The 26,210-nt window shown below is 39.9% G+C and overlaps 1 protein-coding gene across 1 annotated transcript in view; it reads left to right on the forward strand.

Moving 5' to 3' along the window:
* Window positions 1-26,210, forward strand: part of C14H8orf34 (chromosome 14 C8orf34 homolog) — a 337,954-nt gene that overhangs the window by 196,316 nt on the left and 115,428 nt on the right. Inside the window, exon 8 of the mRNA XM_052651574.1 lies at window positions 20,632-20,767. Within this exon, the coding sequence (XP_052507534.1) occupies window positions 20,632-20,767 (136 nt within the window). The remainder of the gene's footprint in view (window positions 1-20,631; window positions 20,768-26,210) is intronic.

Below are 26,210 nucleotides of genomic sequence, written 5' to 3' on the forward strand. Positions count from 1 at the left end.
CTTTAATTCATACTTTTACTTGACATTTTCAAACTAGGAAGAGGCTTTAAAGAATAATTTGAATGACCAGGTATTTTTAAATAAGGTAGTCTGAAATTTTAACTGTCTTTTATATATTTTGATAAATCTTAACTGATCTTCAATTTGAAGATCAATTTTATTTAATGTGAAGCCAACTACTAAAGTAATTCTTCAAGACTTCATTAAGAACTATATTCTAAGTAATTTAGAGAAAATTTAAAAATGGTTTGCATGTTGCATTTGTTGTCTATAACTTTCTAACAGGTTGCTATACACTTAACATATTAAAACAACATAGATCTATCACTTTAATTTCTTTGGATCAGGAACCTAGACACAGCTCAACTGTGTCTTATACCTCAGGGTTTCTCATGAGGCTCTAATCAAGGTATCAGTCAGGGTTCTGAGGTCTCCTCTGAAATTCAACTCGGGAAGGATCTCCCTCCAAGCTCACCCAATTGTTGCCAGAAATCAGTTCCTCAAGAGTTGTTGGACTGAGGGCCTCAGTTCCTAACTTGCCATTGACCAGAAGCCATCCCGAGTTCTTGTTATATGGGCCTTCAAAAGACAGCAACTTGTTTCATCAAAATGTGCAAAAAAATGTGCAAATAAGTAACAGAGAGAGTGTGCTACCAAGATGGAAGCCACAGTTTTTCATAACCTAACCACGGAAGTGATGTCCAATCAACTTAGCTGCATCTACTGGTTAGAAGCCGCGATGCCACGTTTCACTCATCTTCAACGGGAGAGGATGCTACAAGGGCATGAGCAAGAGACAGTAGGGATCATGGGTATCTTAGAGTCATCTGGACACAGACGTGTTCCACATGTTGATCTTTATGTATCTGTTTCTCTTGCTCTCTTTCTCATTTACAGTGCTCTTGGAGGGAAAGAGCTCACAGTATGCTGAGTGGAAAAGCGATCAGAACACTGCTTTTTGCGTTGCTTATAGAGCTGAGTTGTAGGTTGATGATAGTATAGTTATAAGCTTGATGTCTTCATGTTACTGAGAGACATTGTTACCAATGGCCATAAAGGAGATGAATTTCAAAGCAGTATCTTTGCTTTACTAATCACAGTGTTAAGTGAGATGCAAACAGAAGTGTCGATTCAACTGTTATTTCAGAAGGACTGCAGATGAGACTCTGGTTAGAAAGGAGGGCAGATCAAAAAAGAAGATGGGTTATAAAATATGGAGCAGTCATTGAGACAAAACTTAATGAAATGTATGTCTAAGAAGTTCAGAGGTGTTTGGGGAAAAGTTTTGATGCACAAAGTTCAATTTAACTATCTCTCTTGTGTTTGTTAAGTTGCTTCAGTCATGTCTGACTCTTTGCAGTCCCGTGAAATGTAGCCTCTCAAGCTCCTCTGTCCATGGGATTCTCTAGGCAGGAATATTGGAGTGGATTGCCATGACCTTCTCCAGGGGATCTTTCCAACCCAGGGATCAAATCTGTGTCTCTTATGTCTCCTGCATTAGCAAGTGGGTTCTTTACCACTGGAGCCATTTGGGAAGCCCCATCTCTTCCATAGTCTCACAAAATTTCCAGTAAAAAATGTCTATTAGTTAGATATCATTTGAAGAGAGGGTGTGTGTGAGATTCTGAGATTAGTGTCAAGATAAAGGCTGAGCAGCCCTTGCTGACCAGTGTTGTATAACATAGACTTAACTGGAAGCATAGTGTGAACAGGGTATTGTGTTCTGATTGGGAAAACATGGCCTTTGTTCCAGTCCTGGCTGTGTGACTTGATCCAACTAAACTTGGACTCAAATGTCAGATCTCATCAGCTGAACATGGCTTACACTGTTTGACCTATACTTTACATGCTTTCAAAAACTGCCCTATCTCCAGCCAGTACCCTACTTTCTGTACCTTTCTCTCTTATTCCTATATGGTACCTGCCTATAATGCAGGTAAAGAGGGGATAAAACAAACCTTTGAGCAGGGATTCTCAGCGTTAGAGCCATTGACATCTTGGGCTGGACAATTCTCTGTGGTGAGGAGCTGGGCTGTGCCAACTAAATTTCAGTGGTATCTAACACACACCCTCCTTTCAGTTATGACAATGAAAAATATCTTCAGATATTGTCCTATGTCTTCCTGTAGTAGAAGAAGGGATAAATTACCCAGGGTTGAGAGCTACTACCTTAGAGGATTTTTGTGTGGAGCAGAATGACATGTTACATCTCAAAGCACCTAAAAGAGTAATTAAAATGTAGTAGGGACTCAATAAATGATGGTTTTCCTCTAACATTTGGCATTGGAGAGTAGTATCTTATATAACTTGACATAAGTTTTCTGAGACACAGAAGGCAAGGGGGTGTGTATGTGTGTGTTACTCACTCAGTTGTGTTGGACTCCTTGTGACCCCATGGACTTTAGCCCACCAGGTACTTCTGTCCATAGGATATTCCAGGCAAGAATACTGGAGTGGGTTACCATGCCCTTTTCCAGGGGATCTGCCTGACCCAGGGATGGAACCCAGATCTCCTGCACTGCAGGTGGATTCTTTACCATCTGAGCCACCAGGCAAGTCCAGAAGGCAAATAACCCTATATGTAATAATTTATATAGTCACTAATTTGAAAAAGTCGTTTGTTACAGATATTTGTGTGTGTACATAAAAGCTGACCCTCACCTGTAAAGTCAGACCAGTGGAGCTTCAGTTGCGGTCCTCTTCCATTAATACTATGTGCTCTGGGGAAGTCCTTCATGCTTTCTGAGGGGCTTTATTTGTAGCACACCTTATAAATAAAATGGAGTAACAGTGACATGTATATCATGGTGTTGAATGATTCAGTCATTCATTCATTCAATGTGTACCTACTGAGCATCCATTAATATTATGTTTCAGGTGTAGGAAATGTGAGAAATTTTCTGCCATGTTGAGAATTCATTAGTGTGGAATCAAATGATGAACAAATAAATGTAATAGGGACATTACAAATGTAAATGTACATTATAAATGTAAAGTGTAATAATTCCAGGATGTAACCATCATTCTGAAGATAAAGGAGAATATGGATAAAGAGTAATAGAAGGTGCTGTCTTAGATAGAGTAGTCAAAGAAATCCCTTCTTAGAAGGCAATCTTTGAGGAAAGACTTGAATGAAGGGAGAGAAGCACAATATGGTCGTATTAGGTGCAAGGGCACCCCAGGGAGAAGACATAGCAGGTACAGAGTCCTGAAGATATTTATAGTCTTGGTTAGTTCATGGCACAGGAAGAGGCTTGGGTTGCTATATAGGTAAGTATATTGCATAATCAGTTCATTACATTTTAGATGTTTATGTACACACACACACACACGTATATATATATATATATTATCACCAAATACTCTTTTGTAAGGGCTTCCCTGCTGGCTCAGTGGTAGAGCATTCACCTGCAAATGTAGGAGACACGGGTTCAATCCTTGGGTCTGGAAGATCCCCTGCAGAAAGAAAAAGCAACCCCTTCCATTCTTGCTTGGGAACGCCCATGGAGAGAGGAGCCTGGCAGGCTACAGCCCATGGGGCCACAAAGAATCAGACACGACTTAGTGACTAAACAACAACTCTTCTTTTAAGACACTCAAAAATTTATATAACGTAGGAAGTGAGATGAGGTTCTTAGGCAGTATCATGCGGCATGACGTTATTAAAGAACAGTTCCAGCTAGGAAATGGATAGAGGCAACTATCCAAGGAGGCAACTATCCAAGGAAATGGAACAAGTGGAAAATAATCTTGTAGAATTTAATGTGAGGTGGCAATGTCGTGTGACTTGAAGTGTAAGGGATGAGAGCAGCATGTGAATTCCAAGAAAGCAGTGCAGAACGGAAAGAGGATTTACAACGTTGTCAGACACGGTGGCAACAGCCTGTGGCGTGTGGCTCGCATCTCAGTGATGGGAAAGGTATGTCCTGTGCCTGCCTCTAGCCTGCGGCACACCACAGGGAGGACAAGTTGGCAGCCACAGCCACAGCCCGTCAGCAGCAGTTTCAGTGTATGACCAGCCACCAGTCTTCTTTACTTCTTTTTCCAAAAATGTGATTCTTTTTTTCCTTATCCCAAAGGGCTATATGTAAGACAGAAATAAAGGAAGGTTGAAGGGGAGAGGATAGGAGGCAGTTATGAGACTTAGCGTCTTTTCTAGACCAACTGTATTGGATTTTGGGCTTCCCTGATGGTAAAGAAACCGCCTGCAACGCGAGAGATTCAGGAGACCTGGGTTCGATTCCCGGGTTGGGAAGATCCCCTGGAGGAGTAAACGGCAACCCGCTCTAATATTCTTGCCTGGAGAATCAGTTGGCAGAGGAGCCTGGCAGGCCACAGTCCATGGGGTAACAAAAGTGTTGGACGCAACTGAGTGACGGAGCGCAGATTGGATTTAGGATCCCAACAAATATAAAAGCATAATAAAATACTTTTTTAATGTTGTTTTTTTTTTTTTTTACTTTGTAACATTCATTTAGTTGGTTAAAATTTGCTTCATTGAGAATATTGCATGATGAGTTGAAAATCTCAGTATCAACAACACGAAGTTCAGCGGAGTGTAGCTAAGTACAAAGGAAATAAAATGGAAGACCCTTGAAGCAAAAGAAGTCTGCTGTGTGGAGGGTCTAGTGAAGGACATGTGTTAGTTGCACAGTTGTCTCTGACTCTTTGCAACCGCCTGGACTGTAGCCTTTCAGGCTCCTCTGTCCATGGAATTCTCCAGGCAAGAGAAAAGGAAGTGAAGGAAGGGTACTATCGAAACTTGAGACTTAAGCAAAAATAAAGATAGAAACAAGAAAGAGGAAAGGAGGGGTGGTGATGGGAGACTTGTTAGATTTGAAATCCAAGAAAAAGGTAAACGAATTCTGAGTTGATTCACTAACCTCATATCAATTTAGTTTTTTATGTTTGTGTCATGTGTATGAAGTCACCTGGCTTCAGGCAGAATTATCTTTACTAAAGACAAGTGTGTTGTTGTTGTTTAGTTGCTAACTTGTGACCGACTCTTTTGCGGCCCCCTGGACTGTAGCCCTCCAGGCTCCTCTGTCCATGGGATTTCCCAGGCAGGATTACGGGTGTGGGTTGCTATTTCCTTCTCCAGAGGATCTTCCAGACCCTAAGATCAAACCTATATCTCCTGCACTGGCAGGCAGATTCTTTATCAGTGAGCCACCAGGGAAACCAAAGACAAGCTTAGAGACTAGATGAAGAAGCTGCTACAAGGACTTCCTTTGTAGTCCAGTGGTTAAGAAATTGCCTTCCAATGTAGGGGACATGGGTTCCATCCCTGGTCCAGGAACTACCATACCACATGTTTTGGGGCAACTGGGCCCACACACCACAACGAGAGATCCTGAGGCTACAACTAGAGAGGGCTGTGTGCCACAATGAAGAACTAGTGCAGCAAAAAAAATTTTTTTTTTAATTTTTTTAAAACTTAAAAAACAGCATTAGGGCTATAAGCAATTAGTATGTGAATTTACCACACTCTCTCTAAAGGGCTTATTTTGAGTTAGAAAATTATGTAATTAATGCAGGGACACTTATCAGAATGAACTCAATTAATATTTGCAGTCCAGATCAAGAATAAAAATATCATCTGGTATGGTATAGCATGTAATTATTAGGTTTATGGTCAAAGTTCATTAGCAAGCAACAAATTGATAACAGTGCTCATAGGAACTTCTCAACATAGGACATTATTTATTTAACATAGAGTCTGTTGGAACATAAAAATTATATTAAATAGTGTTCATAATTAGTTTAGAAACAAAATAATAAGTCTAAGCCTGATGTATCACCTGCAGTGGCTGAAATCATGCTGCTGTAACATAATGGTACCTAATAGGGTAAGTAGTCATTCCATAACTAAACTATTTTGATGAGATATGCTTTCTCATTATTGAGAGAGATAACTTGTATGAATGCTTTATGCAGAGGCACACACCAGGGGAATTAAAATTAAATACACTTTTAAATGGTGGTTAAAATGATGAGCTCTGCAAGATTTTGTGTGATTTTCATATTTGTGTGATTTTCATATTTGAAAAAAATTACATATTTTACCCATCATCCTGCAAAAATTAATAATGTATCTAATCCCAGAGTTTTAGATTAACCAGCCTTCCTTGCTTTGCCCATGTCTATACTGTTAACACTGTGCTTGAGTTGCTTCATTTCTTTTTTAGTCAATATTGCTGTTATTGTCATTTTTAATTTCTAGGCCTAATTTTTATTTTATTAAAATTTTATTTTTAATTTTTTGTCTGCACTGACCAGCATGCCGGATCTTAGTTCCCCAGGGATATAACCCTCACCCCCTGTAGTGGAAACAGAGTCCTAAGCACTGGACCACCAGGGAAGTCCCTGACTCATTTCTATTTCCAGTTCTATTCCTGAACATCTCTAGTTAGCTCTGCTGATCTGTTAAAGGCCTCCCCCGCATGCGTGAATGTGTGCGTGCTCAGTCATGTCGGACTCTTTGTGGCTTCACGGACTATAACCTGCTAGGCTCCTCTGGCATGGGATTCTCCCGGCAGAAATACTGGAGTGGGTTGCCATTTCCTCCTCCAGAGGATCTTCCCAACACAGGAATCGAACCTACTTCTCTTGCATCTCCTGCATTGGCAGGCAGATTCTTTACCACTAGCACCACCCCTCACCCCCCCTCAAATCTGATTGTTGATGGTCCTCCTCAGACACTGTGTCTATATTTCTGTGTTGATCACGAGGTGTCCTTATTTCTCTTAGAGCCGTGACCAAGCTTTCAGGCATACCAGACCAGTCCGCTTATCTAACCCTGCCTGACATTAGTCCACATGCCTGGAATTTCAGTCATTTTTAAAATAAAGAGACTTGTTTGCAACCTCTATCTGCCAGCCCTTTAGAAGGTGACAAAAGTTTCAGGAAAAAGTCAGGGGTTTGTTTTTTTTTTTTTGGTGAATATAATTAATGTCTTGAATTTGTGATAGGTGCAAACCAAAGAAAATATAGATGTACTCTGATGCACAAATCAGACTTTGAGTAGCATTTGGGTTTAAATTTGTTAGAAACATTAGTATTTTCTTCCAGACTAGAAATAGAAAACCACTCCCAGATGTCTTAATTTTTCTGACTAACAGAGAAGCTTTCACAATTTATGTAATGATGGGTTCAATTAACACAAGTCTTGTGATTCATTTGCAATCTAAGTGAACAAGTTTCAGCCCATAAATTTTTACAAATGTTTGTGGTTATTGTGTATTTGGCTGTTGATGGTCAGAGAAATTAAACAGGAACTGGTAGCTAACAAAAAATATCTCAGGAAGTTTCTTGAACTTTTCAGTTAACAATAGAAGATAAAAAAGATATGTAATTTTAAGTGTACACAAACATTGTCCCTAACTTAACCCTGGCCAAATCACTTTGTTTATTGATCTCCTATAATCAAGTAAAATAAACATTCTGTAACTTACTTTTTTATTAAAATGGGAAAATTCATCACAGCATTTAAATCCCATGGCATTTTTTTAATGGGATACTAACATAATTATTTTTTAAGTTGTGTGCGTGCTCAGTCGCTCAGTCATGTCCAACTCTTTGTGATCCCATGGCACGTAGCCTGCCAGGCTCCTCTGTCCATGGAATTTCCCAGGCAAGAATACTGGAGTGGGTTGCCATTTCCTCCTCCAGGGGAATCTTCCCCACCCAGGGATCAAACCCACATCTCCTGCACTTAGCAGGCAGGTTCTTTACTGCTGAGCCACCTGGGAAGCCCACCCAGGTCTCCCGCATTGTAGACAGATGGTTTACCGTCTGAGCCACCAGGGAAGTCCCCTTTTAAACTTAGGTTATTCTAATAAACGTTCCAGCATATAATTTCTTGTATCTGCCATTTTGTTCTTATTAATTGTGAATTTGGTTAAGCTGTACTGCTCTGATATCCTGAGAAAGAATACTGAACTCATACTGGAGCATGCATGTAGAAACACAGAACCAATAGAAGCATGGCCTCAACATCCTTCTTCCACTTTTCAACCAAAATTTGTCCCAGAAAAGTGAATTATGTTTTGCTCTTCATTCTTTCTTTCCTTTTAAGGAAATAGTGTAGCCGTCTATACTATAACAAAAAAAGTATTCGTAAATATTTCATTAAAACGTGTCTAATTTCTTATATGTTTTCTTAACATTTGTTTTATTTTTAATAATTCACTCAGAATATATAACATCTGTTTGAAATATTTGACCAAATCAACTCTATCGATGTAAATCAACATACCAGGGGAAACTGCCATATAATTCTTGTATATCCCATCACTGAATCACTGTGAAGAGACTTATGTTTGGAAAGTTTTTAATTTTTGTTCTAAAGTTCCTAGAAACAGATGTGAAAATTCACTCATATCCCACATTGTCTAGTTCAAGCAGCTGTAAATTATTTCATGGATTACACATGAATGAAATGAAAGTCCTAGGATTATTTCATCTAGGCAGCTGTTACTTCCTTAAATTAAATGAAAACAATTCTTTGCTTAATTCTTGGTTATTTGGATTGCAAGAAGATAAAGTGTGCATGTCTTTAGTCATAAGTTAGTTCGTTTTTCTCGATAGTCACCCTGTGATTCAAAAGATGCAGGAAAAGTTATGTAAGTGCCAAGTCACTTCAGTCATGTCTGACCCTTTTCTACTCTGTAAACTGTAGCTCTCCAGGGTCCTTTGTCCCTGAGATTCTCAAAGCAAGAATACTGGAGTGGGTTGCCATGCCCTCTTGCAGGTAATCTTCCCCACCTAGGGATCTATCACCTGGGATCAAACCTGCATTGGCAGGTGGCTTCTTTACCACTAGCAACACCTGGCTATCTTTAAAAATAAATGACCGCTTTGGGGCTTTCTAATGTGAAAAATAATAAGTATGGTTGTTGTTCTGTTGCTAAGTTGTATCAGGCTCTGCAATCCCATGGACTGCAGCACACCAGGCTCCCCTGTCCTCCACTATCTCCCAGAATTTGCTCAAATTCATGTCCATTGAGTCAGTGATGTTATCTAACCATCTCATCTTCTGCCACCGCCTTCTTATTTTACATTCTTTTAAAATCTAACATTCATATCATGCACATATTTCACTTGTAAGGAAAGTTAAAGAAGTGATAAGTTAAAGTGAAAGTTAAAGCAGTGCTAAGAAGTATCACTGCTTGATTTCAACTGCTGTGTTGGTAACTCTATCAAGTTTCTCAGCCATATGGTCTGTAGCTTCTTTCCACACTCCATAGCTCCAGACTTGCCCTTCTAACTGCCTACCAAATATCCATACAGATGTCTTGACGATAACTCCATCTCAGCAAGTGTGAAACCAAAGATACAATCTCTTCCTATATTCCCTAAAAGTGGTAATATGGAAAAACCTGCAAGGATTTCATGTGTAATCATTCACTGCTGCTGCTAAGTCGCTTCAGTCTTGTCCGACTCTGTGCGACCCCATAGACGGCAGCCCACCAGGCTCCACCGTCCCTGGGATTCTTCAGGCAAGAACACTGGAGTGGGTTGCCATTTCCTTCTCCAATGCATGAGAGTGAACAGTGAAAGTGAAGTCACTGAGTCGTGTCCAACTCTCAGCGACCCCATGGACTGCAGCCTACCAGGCTCCTCCGTCCATGGGATTTTCCAGGCAAGAGTACTGGAGTGGGGTGCCATTGCCTTCTACAATCTGTCAAATCTTTCTCTGAAATTACCTTCTGATACATTTCTCTCTCTTGCTACTTCTTTGCCCCAGGCCCTCAGCAGCTAATACACACACTATGAAGGATACTGGCTTCTTCCTTCCTCGTCTCCTTATTTCCAGTTTTCACTTTGCCACATGGCTGTGGGCAAGTGCAACAGATGTATTCCTTCAAAATCCAATTTTCCAAAAGCCAATTCCACATAAGGATCCATTTGTTAAATAGTCAATTAACCAAGTTTGTCGAATTATACAAAAATCTTCTCTTGAGACTGGTGCTTTGAGTGATGTCTCAGGGGTGCTCAGGACTGTCATTTGCAAAAAAAAAATAAAAAAAGTCTAGTAGTCAGTAAATATCAGTGAATGCCCACCCTGTACTAGACACACTTTTAAGAAAGTGAGATTATGATAGTAAAGAAGAAAGACTTAATTCCTATGTTGAGTTGTCAGGAAAGCAATTTTATAAATTTAGGAAATTGTTTCAGTAAATACAGCCACAATTATCTCTATAAAACACAGATTTGATGACTCTGTCTCCTTTCATCATCTGAGACTGAACTCTTTCAGTATTACCTGTCACTGTGCATCTCAGGTTATGGTCATATAGCTGCATAACTTTCCCTAAAGCATGGTGTCCCTTCAAATTTCTGCTTTTTCATGTTCTTACACCCCTCTGAAGACTCCTTCACCACCTGGTCTGGCTTGTATATTTTTACTCAACTGTTACCTAATTATTCAACTTCCTAATAATTCCGTTATCTTTCAGCTTTCAGTTAGAAAGCTGAAGCTAATCTACATGATTAAAAGGAAATAATGCCAAGTGCTGACAGATAATTACTGGCAGTTTTGTGGGTTTGTTTTTAATCTTCAGTTAATTGATTTTTCATGTGTTTTCCATAAATATAAATATAAGACTTTTTTTTTCTGAGATAGAGCTGATCACATTACATTATTAGTTATCTAATTTCTTAACTAGACATTAACAGTCACTACATAGTTTGATTTCAGAGTATCAAAATAAAACAAGTATATTTTTAAAAATTATCATCAGGTTATTTTCATATAATCTTTCTTTATTACTGTTACCTTAAGAATTGTGAGATTCCTTGGTGAAAAAAGTATTACTGGTTGCTTCAAAGAAATTTCTAGTTGGCTAAAGTCTCTCCTCCATATACTGACTTTGGGAACTCTAATATCTCTTCTTAAGGACAAACCTTTAGATATCTGGAGGTTGCCATTTGTGGAAACATACATTTAGCTTGGGGAGCATATTTGGTTTTCTCTGCTTGGTTCTCAGTTGGGCAAGAACCTGTAATCTGGCCTCTATTAACCAAGTCCTGAATGTTTGAGGCCAGCTGCTTCAGAGCTTGTGATTTGGCTTCACTGATTGTTTCCATCAGAGGTGGTGGGTCAGTGTTCTGATGTCGTATATGATCTTTCATTGTCTTTTTCTGTATTCAGCCTCTCAGTCCCTTCTTTTAGTCATTCTGTCCCTTGCAAGAAGTTGGCCAAAAGACAAGACTCAAGATCCAAGTCTTTACTGCTTCATGATGTTCACTTGTTCCCATAGTCAATCTTTTCAATGTTGTATTATCATGGTGAGCATCTGCTGAGAGAGTGGCTGCATAAAAGCATCTCAGACTCTGGATAGAGTTCGGTGACAGAGACTGTCCATCTCTATTCTTGCCTCTTGCCAAGGAATTGAAACTGATCTATAATCCGTGTAGAGGGTGTGTATGTGTTAGTTGCCCAGTTGGATCTGACTCTTTGCAGTTCCATGGTCTGTAGCCCACCAGGTTTCTCTGTCCATGGGATTCTCCAGGCAAGAATACTGGAGTGGATTGCCATTCTCTTCTCCAGAGAATCTTCCTGACTCAGGAATCGAACCTAGGTCTCCCAAATTGCAGGCAGATTCTTTACTTACTGAGCTATTTATAATTTCTGCCTGAATTAAAATGATCTATGTCATATAGCCTTTTGTTTGTGTGATCCCTGTTTTTGGAAGCACTGCTTTGATTATTTGCGTAAACAATGGATCAGTAATTCCCCCAGGTAAAGTGTCTGAATAGTCAAGGGGAACTTTGTTTTGGAGCTCCCATCTGAATTATAATTTCCTGGTTTAATGATCAAATTTAGGATTACCTAAGCTCCTTGGAAGAAAAGTTATGACCAACCTAGATAGCATATTCAAAAGCAGAGACATTACTTTGCCAAGTAAGGTCCGTCTAGTCAAGAATATGGTTTTCCCTGTGGTCATATATGGATGTGAGAGTTGGACTGTGAAGAAGGCTGAGCACCGAAGAATTGATGCTTTTGAACTGTGGTGTTGGAGAAGACTCTTGAGAGTCCCTTGGACTGCAAGGAGATCCAACCAGTCCGTTCCATAGGAGATCAGCCCTGGGATTTCTTTGGAAGGAATGATGCTAAAGCTGAAACTCCAGTACTTTGGCCACCTCATGCGAAGATTTGACTCATTGGAAAAGACTCTGATGCTGAGAGGGATTGGGGGCAGGAGGAGAAGGGGACGACAGAGGATGAGATGGCTGAATGGCATCACTGACTCGATGGACGTGAGTCCGAGTGAACTCTGGGAGTTGGTGATGGACAGGGAGGCCTGGCGGGCTGCGATTCATGGAGTCGCAAAGAGTCGGACACGACTGAGTGAACTGAACTGAAGCTCTAACTACTAGACTGAGATTATTTGTTCTCTTTCTATAAGAGAGCAACATAAACAGTCATGAGCTGATTTGTTTTGGGCCATTTATCCACATAGGTTCAAGTGAAATGCCATTGACTGTAATTCTCTTTTATCTCATTTGTTGATACTGGAATTATCCCTGGTTTGTATCACAGGGGTCTGGTGAGGAATAGCATATCCAGCAATCAGTAAGCTCAAAGGCTGCTGTTCAGGAAATCTGAGATTGGTTTAAGAATGATTATGCTCTAACAATTTTAGTACAAAGGGAATAAAAGAAGAAGGGCCATTAGGGGTGAGTGATGACCAGGAATTTATAGAAATTACAAGAAGAATGATTTTAAGTAAGCAGATGGAAAACAAAATAGTAATGAAACAAAGGTTTTGATTCAATATCTTGTGCAGAAGCTGTCCATAATCTGAGGTCATCAGGTCGTTCTGAGAGCTTTGGGTCATTTGTCTATATACTTTGAAAATCAGCTGTTTCAGGAGAATCTCTGAGAATCTTCATTTTGAGGCCCCCTATTAAAGAAGGCTTCCAATGTTATTAGTTCTGAATTGTTTCTTTGTAAGCCCAAGAATTTGCTTAATTTCTGTATTTGTTGTTAACAGTATGTGATAGAATCCCTTCCAGTGAGGTTCAAGAGCAGCTTTTCTCCGATGTCTCTCTGACAGATGAAATCTTATAGTTGAATGTCATGAAGAGGTTGTTTAAAATGTTTAAATGCAACTTTAACCTTTCTGTGATAGAACTGGGCTTAGTACATGAGAGTCTCTTGTGACATTTTGCAATGTCTCCGTGCATCAGGGCAAAGTATCATAGGTAAGATACTGAAACCCTTGGGCCTTCCAGTTACCAGTTCACGGGGAAATAAACCATGTGTCCAGAGGGGGTGGGAGCTCCCCAGCTGGCCCTAGTGGTAAAGAATCCGCCTGCCAATGTAGGAGATGCAAGAGACTCAGATTCAATCCCTGGATCGGGGCAATCTCCTGGAGTAGGAAGTAGCAAGCCACTCCAGTATTACTGCCTGGAAAACCCCATGGACAGAGGAGCCTGGCAGGCTACAGTCCATGGGGGTCACAAAGAGTAGGGCATGACATGACTGAACACTCTAGGGAGTGAACCATATTGGCCTAAGGGAGGGTGGGAGTACCTTTGACCAAGGGAGCTCAAGGGTTTCTGAAAGTTTGTTAATTATATTTCAAGATGTCATTGGTTCTTTTCATCATTCAGAAGTTTGTAGATGATAAGCGCAGTATGGTTTCTGAGTAAAGGTTAATACCGTATAGAGGTTTTTCTTTTTAAGTAATATTTCTTGGGAAGTGTACCTTGGTCACCTGGTTGTTGTTCTTCAGTCACGCAGTCATACCCGACTCTTTGCGACCTCATGGACTGTAGAAGGCTCTGCCTCTCTGTCCCTCACCATCTCCCAAAGTTTGCCCAAGTTCATGTCCATTGCATCAGCGATGCCATCCAGCCCTCTCATCCACTGATGCCCTCTTCTCCTTCTGCCATCAGTCTTTCCCAGCATTAGGGAATTTTTCAATGAGTCAGCTGTTCACATCAGATGACCAAAATACAGAGCTTCAACTTCAGCATCAGTCCTTCCAACAAGTATTCAGGGTTGATTTCCCTTAAGGTTGACTGGTTTGATCTCCTTGCTTTCTAAGGGACTTTAAGGAGTCTTATCCGGCACCATGGTTCTAATGCATCAGTTATTTGGCTCTCTGCCTTCTTTACAGTCCAGCTCTCACAACCATCACTTGATATAAAAGTTTATATTCACAATATTAGAAATACAAAATAGACCAGCTCTTTAGCAACTGTAAAGATTAAAGCTTTTTGGCGAAGAGATGTTTAAACTCATCCTGAAATTATATAGGCATTTAATAACTAAAGTGTATTCAGATCTCATGGAAAGTAGAAGGTACATAATATAACATTATGAGGTTTTTCAAGGGCTTTGAAGCTTTGGTCCATGACCATTTCCCACATTTACAGTTTTTTTCTAGAATTATGCTGTTAACAAATCCACATGACTTAAAAAATTACCTTAGCTGTTTTTTAAAAGTTTCCCCAGCCATGCTGATTTATGATAGTAACCAGTTTGTCTATACCATGGTGAGTAGTTTCATGGAGAAATTTAGCAAATGTCCACTTGAAACCATCTAGTGCCTCCAGCCGTCTGCGTTGGGAGTACCAGAGATGATCTGAGTGAAGTTCAGAGGCTAAATATTGATATTTTATAATGATTACTTTGAATTTCTTTAAGAATTTGCCCTTTAAGAGTTTTAATAGGATCCAAACCTTGGTGAAGGCTACTTGTTTGGGACTTCCTTGGTGGTCCAATGGCTAAGACTCTGCAGTCCCAATGCAGGGGACTCAGGTTCAATCTGTGATTCAGGTACCTAGAGTGCACATACTGCAACTAAGAGTTCAGAAGCCACACACACACACACAAAAAGGGAATCCCTCATGCCACAACTGAGACCCAGTGCAGCCAAATAGATAAATTAATAATTATTTTTAAGGTGAGAAAAAGGAGAAAAGACTGCTTATTTAGCAAAATGATCTGCTGGAGTATTTCTTTTAGCTTCCATGTCATTTCTTTTTTCATAAGCCTCAACTTTCACACCAGCTACCTCAGTATGAACTAGAAGTACACCTAAAAGTATGTTAAGTATGCTGTCCATTTTTGATGGAGGTTCCAGCAGAATTGAGTCTTGGCTTCCACAGCAACCCAAAGTTTTTTGGTTTGTTTTTAAATCATGCCCAATCTGTATCTGTGTTAGTCACTCAGTCATGTCCAACTCTTTGCAACCTGCCAGGATCATTTTTCTGTGGAATTCTCCAGGCAAGAAAACTGGAATGGGTAGCCATTCCCTTCTCCAAGGGATCTTCCCGACCTAGGGATTGAACCCGGATCTCTTGCATTGCAGGTGGATTCTTTACCATCTGAGCCACCACTGTGGTCTCTGACCAGTTGACAAGGTCAAGGAAGTGCTATGGTTTTGTCCTTGGGGCTGATTTTTCCCTCAGGTGGAGGACTGTATTATAAAAGCAAGCTTCAATGGGTGTTAGCAGGTTCTGCTCCAGGTTCAAGTTTTGAGATATGATTTGTCAACAAATAATATTAGGTCAGAGTTTTAAAAACACTGAATGAGGTATAACAAGTTCCTAAGTGAGCTAAGAAAATGTTAAGTTTCCCTTCCCTTGGTAGGGACAAGAAGGTGGACAGGCAGAGTGTCTCAATGATGAATAGTAGCGTGAGGGGGAAAAAACTAACAGAATCTCATCAGGGGCTGATCACCTAACTAAAAAAGGTTGTGTGTTCTTGGACAGTAGTAATATCTGTGCCACATGAGGAACCATGAGAACAGAGTGGCACTTATGACTAGTTTAGCAGAAGCACTGCATTTTGAAGCAGTGGTTATTGCCCTACAAAGAGGGGACTATGCCTTTATGACCAGGTCAAGGTGATGAGTTTTTTGACTCCCATGAAGTTATGTTGAAACTCTAAAGACATGCCTAGATTGCTTACGTTCGAGTAGACAAAATGTCCACTTGGGTTTGGAGGACATAAACCCAAGACTTCTGAACCAAAGGATATTAGTTGGAAGTGCCTATAGAGGGAATCTGTTGACTAACCCTCTTCAAATGACAGAAAGTCTGTTTATGACTTAGGTAGGTGGGTAGACTTAGGCACTAAGTCGTGTCCAACTCTTGCAACCACATGGACCATGGCCCACCAGACTCCTCTGCACGTAGGATTTCCCAGGCAAGAATGTTGGCGTGGGTTGCCATTTCCTTCTCCACGGAATCTTCCTGACCCAGGGATTGAACTGGGGTCTCCTGCATTGCAGGCAGACTCTTTACTGACTGAGCCATTTGACATTTGTTTGCAATATTCGGTTGTTAATGAAAGACGTTTATGGACAGAAGGAAGTGGATACAGGAAGCTATACTAGCAAAAAGCAGATATGTTGTGGTGAAGGCAGTTTCCTTTAGGGGACAGCAGAGGTCTCTCAGACGTTAACTCACTGGTGCTGATCAGGTGATTCCTGACTGTTTCAGTTCAGTTCAGTTCAGTCGCTCAGTCATGTCCAGCTCTTTGCGACCCCATGAACTGCAGTATGCCAGGCCTCCCTGTCCATCACTGAATCCCAGAGTTTACTCAGACTCATGTCCATTGAGTTGGACATGCCATCCAACCATCTCATCCTCTGTCGTCCCCTTCTCCTCTTGCCTTCAATCTTTTCCAGCATCAGGGTCTTTTCCAATGAGTCAGCTCTTCACATCAGATGGCCAAAGTACTGGAGTTTCAGCTTCAACATCAGTCCTTACAATGAACATTCAGGACTGATTTCCTTTAGGATGGACTGGTTGGATCTCCTTGCAGTCCAACGGACTCTCAAGAGTCTTCTCCAACATCACAGTTCAAAAGCATCAATTCTTCGGTTCTCAGCTTTCTTTATAGTCCAACTCTCACATCCATACAGGACTGCTGGAAAAACCATAGCATTGACTAGATGAACCTTTGTTGGCAAAGTAATGTCTCTGCTTTTTAATATGCTGTCTAGGTTGGTCATAACTTTCCTTCCAAGGAGTAAGAGTCTTTTAATTTCATGGCTGCAGTCACCATCTGCAATGATTTTGGAGCCCCCCAAAATAAAGTCTGCCACTGTTTCTCCATCTGTTTGCCATGAAGTGATGGGACAAGATGCCATGATCTTTGTTTTCTGAATGTTTTACTTTATACCAACTTTTTCACTCTTCTTTTTCACTTTCATCAAGAGGCTCTTTAGTTCTTCTTCACTTTCGGCCATAAGGGTGGTGTCATCTGAATATCTGAGGTGATTGGTATTTCTCCCGGCAATCTTGATTCCAGCTTGTGCTTCATCCAGTCCAGCATTTCTCATCATGATTCTGCATATAAGTTAAATAAGCAGGGTGACAATATACAGGCCTTGATGTACTCTTTTTCCTATTTGGAATCAGTCTGTTCTATGTCCTGTTCTAACTGTTGCTTCCTGACCTGCATACAGATTTCTCAAGAGGCAGATCAGGTGATCTGGTATTCCCATCTCTTTCAGGATTTTCCACAGTTTATTGTGATCCACACAGTCAAAGGCTTTGGCATAGTCAATAAAGCAGAAATAGATGTTTTTCTGGAACTCTTTTTCAGTGATATAGCAGATGTTAGCAATTTGATCTCTGGTTCCTCTGCCTTTTCCAAAACCAGCTTCAACATCTGGGAGTTCACTGTTCATATATTGTTGAAGCCTGGCTTAGAGAATTTTGAGCATTACTTTGCTAGCGTATGAGATGAGCGCAATTGTGCAGTAGTTTGAGCACTCTTTTGCATTGCCCTTCTTAAGGATTGGAATGAAAATCGAACTTTTCCAGTCCTGTAGCCACTGCTGAGTTTTCCAAATTTGCCAGCATATTGAGTGCAGCACTTTCACAGCATCATCTTTTAGGATCTGAAATAGCTCAACTGGAATGCCATCACCTCCACTTGCTTTGTTCATAGTGATGCTTCCTAAGGCCACTTGACTTCACATTCCGGGATGTCTGGCTCTAGGTGAGTGATTACACCATTGTGATTATCTGGGTTGTGAAGATCTTTTTTGTACAGTTCTTCCATGTATTCTTACCACCTCTTCTTAATATCTTCTGCTTCTATTAGATCCATACCATTTCTGTCCTTTATTGAGCTCATCTTTGCATGAAATGTTCCCTTGATATCTCTAATTTTATTGAGATCTCTAGTCTTTCCCATTCTGTTGTTTTCCTCTATTTCTTTGCACTGATCACTGAGGAAGGCTTTCTTATCTCTCCTTACTATTCTTTGAAACTCTGGATTCAAATGGGTATATCTTTCCTTTTCTCCTTTGCTTTTGGCTTCTCTTCTTTTCACAGCTATTTGTAAGGCCTCCTCAGACAGCCATTTTCCTTTTTGCATTTCTTTTTCTTGGGGATGGTCTTGCTCACTGTCTCCTGTACAATGTCACGGACCTCTGTCCATAGTTCATCAGGCACTCTGTCTATTAGATCTAGTCCTTTAAATCTATTTCTCACTTCTACTGTATAATCGTTAAGGATTTGATCTAGGTCATAACTGAATGGTCTAGTGGTTTTCCCACTTTCTTCAACTTAAGTCTGAATTTGGCAATAAGGAGTTCATGATCTGAGCCACAGTCAGCTCCCAGTCTTGTTTTTGCTGACTGTATAGAGCTTCTCCATCTTTGGCTGCAAAGAATGTAATCAGTCTGATTTTGGTGTTGACCATCTGGTGAGATCCAGGGGTAGAGTCTTGTGTTGTTGGAAGAGGGTGTTTGCTATGACCAGTGCATTCTCTTGGCAGAACTCCATTAGTCTTTGCCCTGCTTCATTCTGTACTGCAAGGCCAAATTTGCCTGTTACTCCAGGTGTTTCTTGACTTCCTGCTTTTGCATTCCAGTCCCCTATAATGGAAAGGACATCTTTTTGGGGTGTTAATTCAAGAAGGTCTTGTAGGTCTTCATAGCACCGTTCAACTTCAGCTTCTTCAGCGTTGCTGGTTGGGGCATAGACTTGGATTACCGTGATACTGAATGGTTTGCCTTGGAAATGAACAAACTCTGACTGTTTAGGATTCCATTTTTGGAGAGCTTAAACTGTAATTAAATTAAATCTCAGTTTGATAACACTGGACTTAGTATGAGCAACTTCATTATGGGTATGCTGTCATGTTTTTAACATAATTAACCTAGAAATTCTCTCAGTTGTTTTGTGAAAGTTCAGATGTTTGGATAGTCTACAGCCTCATCAGAAAAGAGTGATTTCCCTTCTTATATAACTTCAGTCATGGATTATGTTTTGGCAAAATTATGACTTATCTTTTGAAACTTTATGCCCCTCTTTTGCTAATGCTCAGAGCAAGTAAATCGAGTCCTTTTTACAAGGTTCCTTATACTGTGAATAAAGTAGATCATGTACAAATTTGGCTAGAACTAAATTACAAGAGAAATGTAGACCTTTTAAATGTTGATTGAGGGCCTGGATGAAATAGAAGGTTTCAGTGAACACCTGGGGTGTGACTATCCTGGTGTATTCTTGTCCTCCCCAGGTGAAGATAAAAAGGAAAGATTTAGGGTTAAAAAGAGAAGGCATCAGGTATTCTGATTGGAGTTTGTTGGATGGGGAAGCTCAAGACAGGCAAATTAGAAGTGAATGATCTGACGTAATTGGTTTGGGAGCATATTTGTCTTCCTCTGGATTGTTCTTGAGCTTCCCAGGTTGCGCAGTGCTAAAATAATCCAACTGCCAATGTGGGAGATGCCGAAGATTCTTGCCTGTAAAATCCCGTGAACAGAGAAGCCTGGTGGGCTACAGTACATGGGGCCGCAAAGAGTTTAACACAGCTGAGCGACTGAGCATGCGTATGCTTGTGGATTGTTCCTAGTTGGAAGCTGGCAGTCACTGACCAAGTCTTGACCACTTGGGGCCAATTGCCGTAGAGATTATGGTTGACTTCTGTGGATGGTTACAGTGGAAGTTGTGGATCTATGTTCTATTGTTATGCCCAAGTTGTGAAATCTCCCAATGACCACCAGGGAGCCGATATCCATTGCAAAAGCAAGAGAGTTTTTATTGCCAAGCTCCAGCTGGGGCTCCCACTGATACCGACGCAGTGGCTATAGGGAGGAGCCCCGAGCTCTGGGTTTCATTGCTTATATAGGGTATTCTCGCGCGAGAAATTTGAAAAACAGGAGTTTCCGGGTTGGGAGACGTCTAATTGGTTACCTTCTGTGGAAGGGTTAGGTGTTGGTTTCTGATTGGTTTTCATTTCCCGGGCTGGCCACAGGTTCTGATTGGTTCCTATTACCTAGATAGACCACGAGTTCCTGAACGTTAAGTCAGGAGATTTTGGTCTGGGGTCTCATTGGCTCATGGGCAGTGGGGTGAGGTCAGGGGATTTCCAAAGGCTCTTTTCCCGGAATCTTACAAAATGGAGTAGCTTAGGTCCTTCACTATATGTGGTCTGCCCATTCATTATCCAAACAGATTGATCTCTCACCCTTTTCCCTTATAATTTTCTCCAGCTATATCTAGAAATGATTTGAAGGATAATGAAGTAAGATTTTGCAAAGTGGAAATATAACATTTTTATTACTGGCAGGTATCTGAAAACATGGACTTTTCATCTTAATTCCATTAGAGTTAATTTTTTATCTGCAATTGTTTATGTTGTTACAGAGGATCTTGATGATTTAAGAATGGAGGGAGTAACTACCCTGACACCTTCTGGGAGCAAATTTAACCAAGGTCGAGCTACTTACTCTGCTGAACCTCAGGCCAAAGTCACATTGAACATCTGTTCAAGGTGTGCCAGGTAAAACAGATTATAGGTGTATCTATGTATAAACATGATCTTGATTTTTTAAATCTAAGATTTTGATGCAAAGGGTGTACATCTCTGTGTTAAGAGAATCTTTTCCTTCTGGTTATCTTTCGTGCTGAGTTAACAAGAGAGTTAGTTGTACAGTATCTTCATGCCCAATGCCACTCAGACCAACAATGAGTCAAAGAGTTTAGATTGTCTTTACTTCACAGTTGGAGACTATTCTAAGACTTTCTGCCTCTGAATTTCATTTGCTGTCTGCCTTTCTGTTCCTTTTCAAAAGAAGATTCAAGGGACTCTAGAAGTTCAAAGGCACTTCTAAGGCACTTGCATAAAGGAGAGTTTGCCCAGGTACAGTTTAAGATCGGACCTTATTGGCCTCTTAACCTGTTCCTCATCTTGTTCACCTCCTGGAAAGAATTTAATCAGCTTGATGCTTTTCAGTTTTGGCAGCTGGAAGCAATCTTTGCATATAGTGTATGTGGCCAAAGAAGTAGCTTAAATTAACTGCCGAGTCAGCTCCCACTGCTGGTCCAGCAGAAGCTCACCAAATAGCTAGAATGCATTCTTTTGCAGGAACTAAATCTCATTTGCAAAGAGGCTTTTAAGCCTGTTTAAATGATAAAACAAGTCTTCTAACCCTTATGTAAATGGTGCAGATTAACAAGAACAATGCCCTGGCTGGCCAGTTTTATCTCCTTTGCTTTATGTCTAGCTGTTCTATTGTACAATTTGAGAGGGGATTAGTGGCTTGGAAATAGGGAGCAGGGGGAAGTGTAGGAAAATCAGATCAGATTTTTGTAGCTTTTCCTTGCCTTTACCCCTTGGGAAGTTTAATTGTAGTTGTCATGGGCTTAGAAAAATAAAAAGAGATAGAATAAAAATAAATAGAAAAATCAGAGTATATTATTTGACGTCATTAAGAGAAATGCCACAATAAAATGAAAACACCACTGGAAACATTGCTTCAGACAAGTAATATTTGGGTGGATCGATTTTTTTGATTAGGGGTATGAAGAAAACTACAAATATTTATGCAATGATATTTAGGTATCCTGAGTGTGGAAGAGTCATTTGGCAATTAAAAAGAATTTTATAGTATGTTTGTACATTTACAGGTTGACTGGGAGAGGTGCTTGGTCCTTGGTCTTTGGCCCTTCCTATTATTTGTAGAAGATTGGGATATGAGGAGGTTTTTTTTCTTTGAAAGGAAATCCCATGAAAGCAACATGTTTTACTAAAGTACTGAATGTTTGAATTGGGAAAGGACCAAACCCATTACATAGCCCTAAATTATTCACATTCAGCTTCCCAGTGATAAGCTAGATTATAAATTATAAACTACCTGCATATAAGATGAACTCCTAATCTCTATGGGCTTCCCTGGTGGCTCACATGATAAAGAATCTGCCTGCAATACAGGAGACCTGATTGAGAGAGCTAGATAGGGTCATGTGTGCATAGACAGCCAACCAAGTGATCACAGTGCAGGATTCTCAAGGAATAAGAAGTTTATCTTCTTTTTCTCCCATGCGCTGGGATAATTCCCATGTAAATGCTTAAGCAGTTGAAAATGTTTTGAGTTTCCACCCCCCCCCCCCCCACCCTTTTAGAAAGGCCCATATTAAAGTACTCAGGCACTGAAGAAAAAAGAGCCCCATTTTCCTGACATGAAGGAATTTTCTGCCTTAGGCTTCTTACAGACTAGGGAGAAAACTATAGCTCATCATCTGGGACAATAAGACAGTGTAGGGTGGTTGTGTTTTGGTTTTTGTGTTTGTTTGTTTCTCAGAGTTTCATGGTCAAGAAATTTTTTTTTTTTTCAGGTAGAACTGGAAGGTTAAAAGCTTAAAGGATATGTTGTTTTCTTGAAATAGTGCTGTAGCCCCAAGACACCCAAGAGTCATTGAAGTTCAAGGGATAGTCAGAGCTTCTGCAAAGAACCCATCAGTGAGCAAGTTAGTGTAAAGAGGTGGAGTGTACTCTTAAAATTGTCATTTTCCTCAATCTCTTTTTCAAATACTGCACTGCTTTTGAGCTACATATGGGGTCACAGTATCTGGAAGGAAGTTTGCATAAGATATGTCCAGAACATTATTACTCTTATCAAACTGAGGGCATACAGCCAAAGGCCACAGAGCCCTTCTCATTCAGAACCTGATTAGAAGACATGATCTGTCCTGAAACTAATAACATTGCTCTGCGAACAGTTGATGGATATAATATGTATGTGACCATTGGTAGGACTTCTCATTTTCAAGAGATCAGAAAAAGAGGAATTCAGTCCACATTAAGTTGCTCTGTAAAGTTTTATGTGCAACAAAGTGGCTAAGCTATCAAGAATGTAGAAAAATGTATTGATTAGCATGGTTACAAGAAATAAAATTATAACTTTTTCCATAAATATTTCATACATTGTTAGAAAAGTGCAGATGGAAGAAAGCTTATGTTTTCAAGCTGGAAAATTATTCCAGGGTAATGTTATTACCTTAGCTCTTAGTGACCTTAATCTGCTGTGGACATTGCTGCAATTTGTATGGTTTAAACAAACAGATGCCATCAGTCGGCAAGTAGAAAAATGCATAGTTAATAGGTGTCTGATCACCAAGATATATTGAGATTCTAACCCCAAATGTCTCTCTTTTCCCCTCAGATCATAAGGGAAAGAAACCATTACAAAACAATTTTAAATAAATAAAGAATTTTCTATGTATAATATAATATAGCAGTGTCCTTGTAACTGCTGATTTTTTTTTTTTTTTTTTTTTTTTGCATTACAAGTTAGATTTTTTGATATATTCATTGAGTGTCTTGGTTTGACTTTTAGAAAATTCTACTCTTACAGCTACAAAGCCTTGAATGGCATGGGCAAAACAAGCTTAATTTCTTGCCTTGGAGTCACACTAGTCATACCAACCCCAAAAAGTGAAATGTCAGTAGGTCAATAATACACATTGTCAGTAATTATCAGCAAAGCTTGTGTGGTTTTAAAAAACAGTGGTTTGGAGAATTGTGAGTTTCAAATTAAATTTCTTTATTAAATATCCTGAATTTTCTTTTTAAGGTAACAGTTAAGATATCAAGAACAAGCAAACAAATGCTGATACCAAGGCAGCAAATTACTATTTCAGTGAAGTTTATAAGCCATTTTTCTGGAAAGACCACCCATTAATTCTGTCTACCGGCTGCCATTCCGAGGAGTTAAATCTTGTTTTTGTGGACTCCTGCCAGGGCGTTCCGGGTGGTAGGGTGCTGTTTGTTTTTGATGGTGCAAGTGTTTGCATTCATTCATGCCTAACATCAACAGAGCACAAAAAAGGAACGGAAAGCCATTTAAAAAGAAATTGGATTATAGAGAACATACAGTGACACTGGCTCAGAAACTGCAGCCTGAGAATGTTAGGAGAAATTTGTTTCCAGATAGCCTGCTGATTTTTCACTGATTTGCTTCACGTCATTGTGCCAAAAATTGTTCACCGTTTCTTCTGTACATCGTGACATTAAAATAATGAGTTTATTCATATACTGACTTGATAAAGCAAAAGCCAATGATTGCTGGTGATAGGATGCTGAAGAAAAGATAAATGTCAGCGTTTATAAATATGAGCTAATTTCAAACTAACTATATTAGGATTTACTAGTTAAGAAAGCTGACATCATTAGTGATATGTTATATTCTGTTTCACTTTGCTATGCATTTTTTTTTTTCCTTTTTCCTCCCAACCTCTTTTATAAGGTTTATTTTCAGTAAGTTCCCACTGGGAAAAAAGTGAGCCAAACTGACCTAAAGGAAAATGGATAAGGACAAAAAGGGACTACTATCATTGTTTACAGTTACAAAGTTTTCCATAAAATTGACTTCCTACACCTAGATTAAAAGGTTTGGTTTGAGTGATGAATATAGTACATGTTTTAAGTGACAGAAATGGTTCATTTGAACCAAAATGAATTTATGGAAGACTCACTCTGTGTCAAGTACTGGGATAAACTCTGGAAAGAAAAATTAACACTGCTGATCACTAGGAACTTACATTCTGGCTGGAAACAGACTTGGAAAAAATAAGTACAACCCAAAATGTCAGACAGTAATAGTTCTCTAGAAAAAATAAAGCATCGTAAAATGGCTCGATTATGCCAGACATGATTGATTTGGGGGCTGTTGGTGTGGGGAAAGTCCATACCCTTGGAAAGATTGAAATATGACTTCCATGGTTCATTCTGCGTGAAGGAAGAAATGAGGCCAACACATATCAGCCAGAAACTGGAGACCACTTTATCTCAGTTTTAAACACTTTAACTTCATAGTTCTTTTGTTTATAAATTGATACAATATCCTCTCCATCTCTACTATTTTTAGTGGTTGTTTTGTGATTCATAAGAAAGGGAGGGCCTTGGGCTGCTAAGTACACACCTACTCTATTTAATTAATTAATTAACTTTTGGTTGTATTGGGTCTTTGTTGCTCTGTCTGTGTGGGCTTTCTCTTGTTGCAGCAAGCAAGGGGTAGGGGTGAGGGCTTCTCCTTGTGGTGGCTTCTCTTGCTGTGGAGCACAGGCTCTAGGTAAACAGGCTTGAGCAGTTTTGGAACACGGGTTTATGTGCTTCGTGGCATGTGGAATCTTCCCAGACCAGGGGTTGAACCGTGTCTTCTGCATTGGCAGGTGAACTCTTAACCAGTGGACCCCCAGGGAAGTCCACACTTACTCTAAAAGACTACTTCTTATTATGTGAAAAAGAGCTGGGCTTTAGAGCAGTAGAGACTAAGGTTGGAATCTCAGCTTGCTCACTCCACTGGACAATTCTGAGAAATCACTTACCCTCTCTATACCTCAATTTCCCACATATAACTTGGAAGTGGTCATTTCCCATTTCCAGTTATAGCAGACTGGAGTGGCTAGCTCAGTTTCAAACACTGAGTCTGCTCTGGGGAAAAAAAGTGTTACAAGATAAAAATATTTATATACATTTCAGAAGAAGTTAAATATGCTTTTGAAATGCAGGGAAGTCATGTTATATACTGAGAAAAACAAAACAAGCATCAAGGTTAAGATCTAGGGAAACATTATGAGGTTTTAGGAAATAGAATATTATGGGTAATTTTTGGTTGATTTTGAACAAAATGCATAAAAGTGTTTTAATTACAGAGTTTTTCTCATCGTTTTCCTCATATTTCCTCTCTCTGTGAAAGTACCAGTCTACATACTTATATTCTCTCTCTATCTATCCATCCCTCCTATAAACCCTTTCTAAGACTGTGATGTAAGAGACACTAGAAGGAAATGGATAACATGAGAGAGGCAGGGAAAGATGGTCTTTTAGTCATCTTTGCTAAGTAACAGCAGCCTTGAATGAGAGCCAAAAAGCTGTTTGCATATCCCACAGTCAGTCCTAGTAGGCTGATTTTCCAGTTCATACCAGAATGCTTGAAATTATT

Source organism: Budorcas taxicolor, chromosome 14 (genome assembly GCF_023091745.1).
Source record: "Budorcas taxicolor isolate Tak-1 chromosome 14, Takin1.1, whole genome shotgun sequence".
Lineage (NCBI taxonomy): Eukaryota > Metazoa > Chordata > Mammalia > Artiodactyla > Bovidae > Budorcas > Budorcas taxicolor.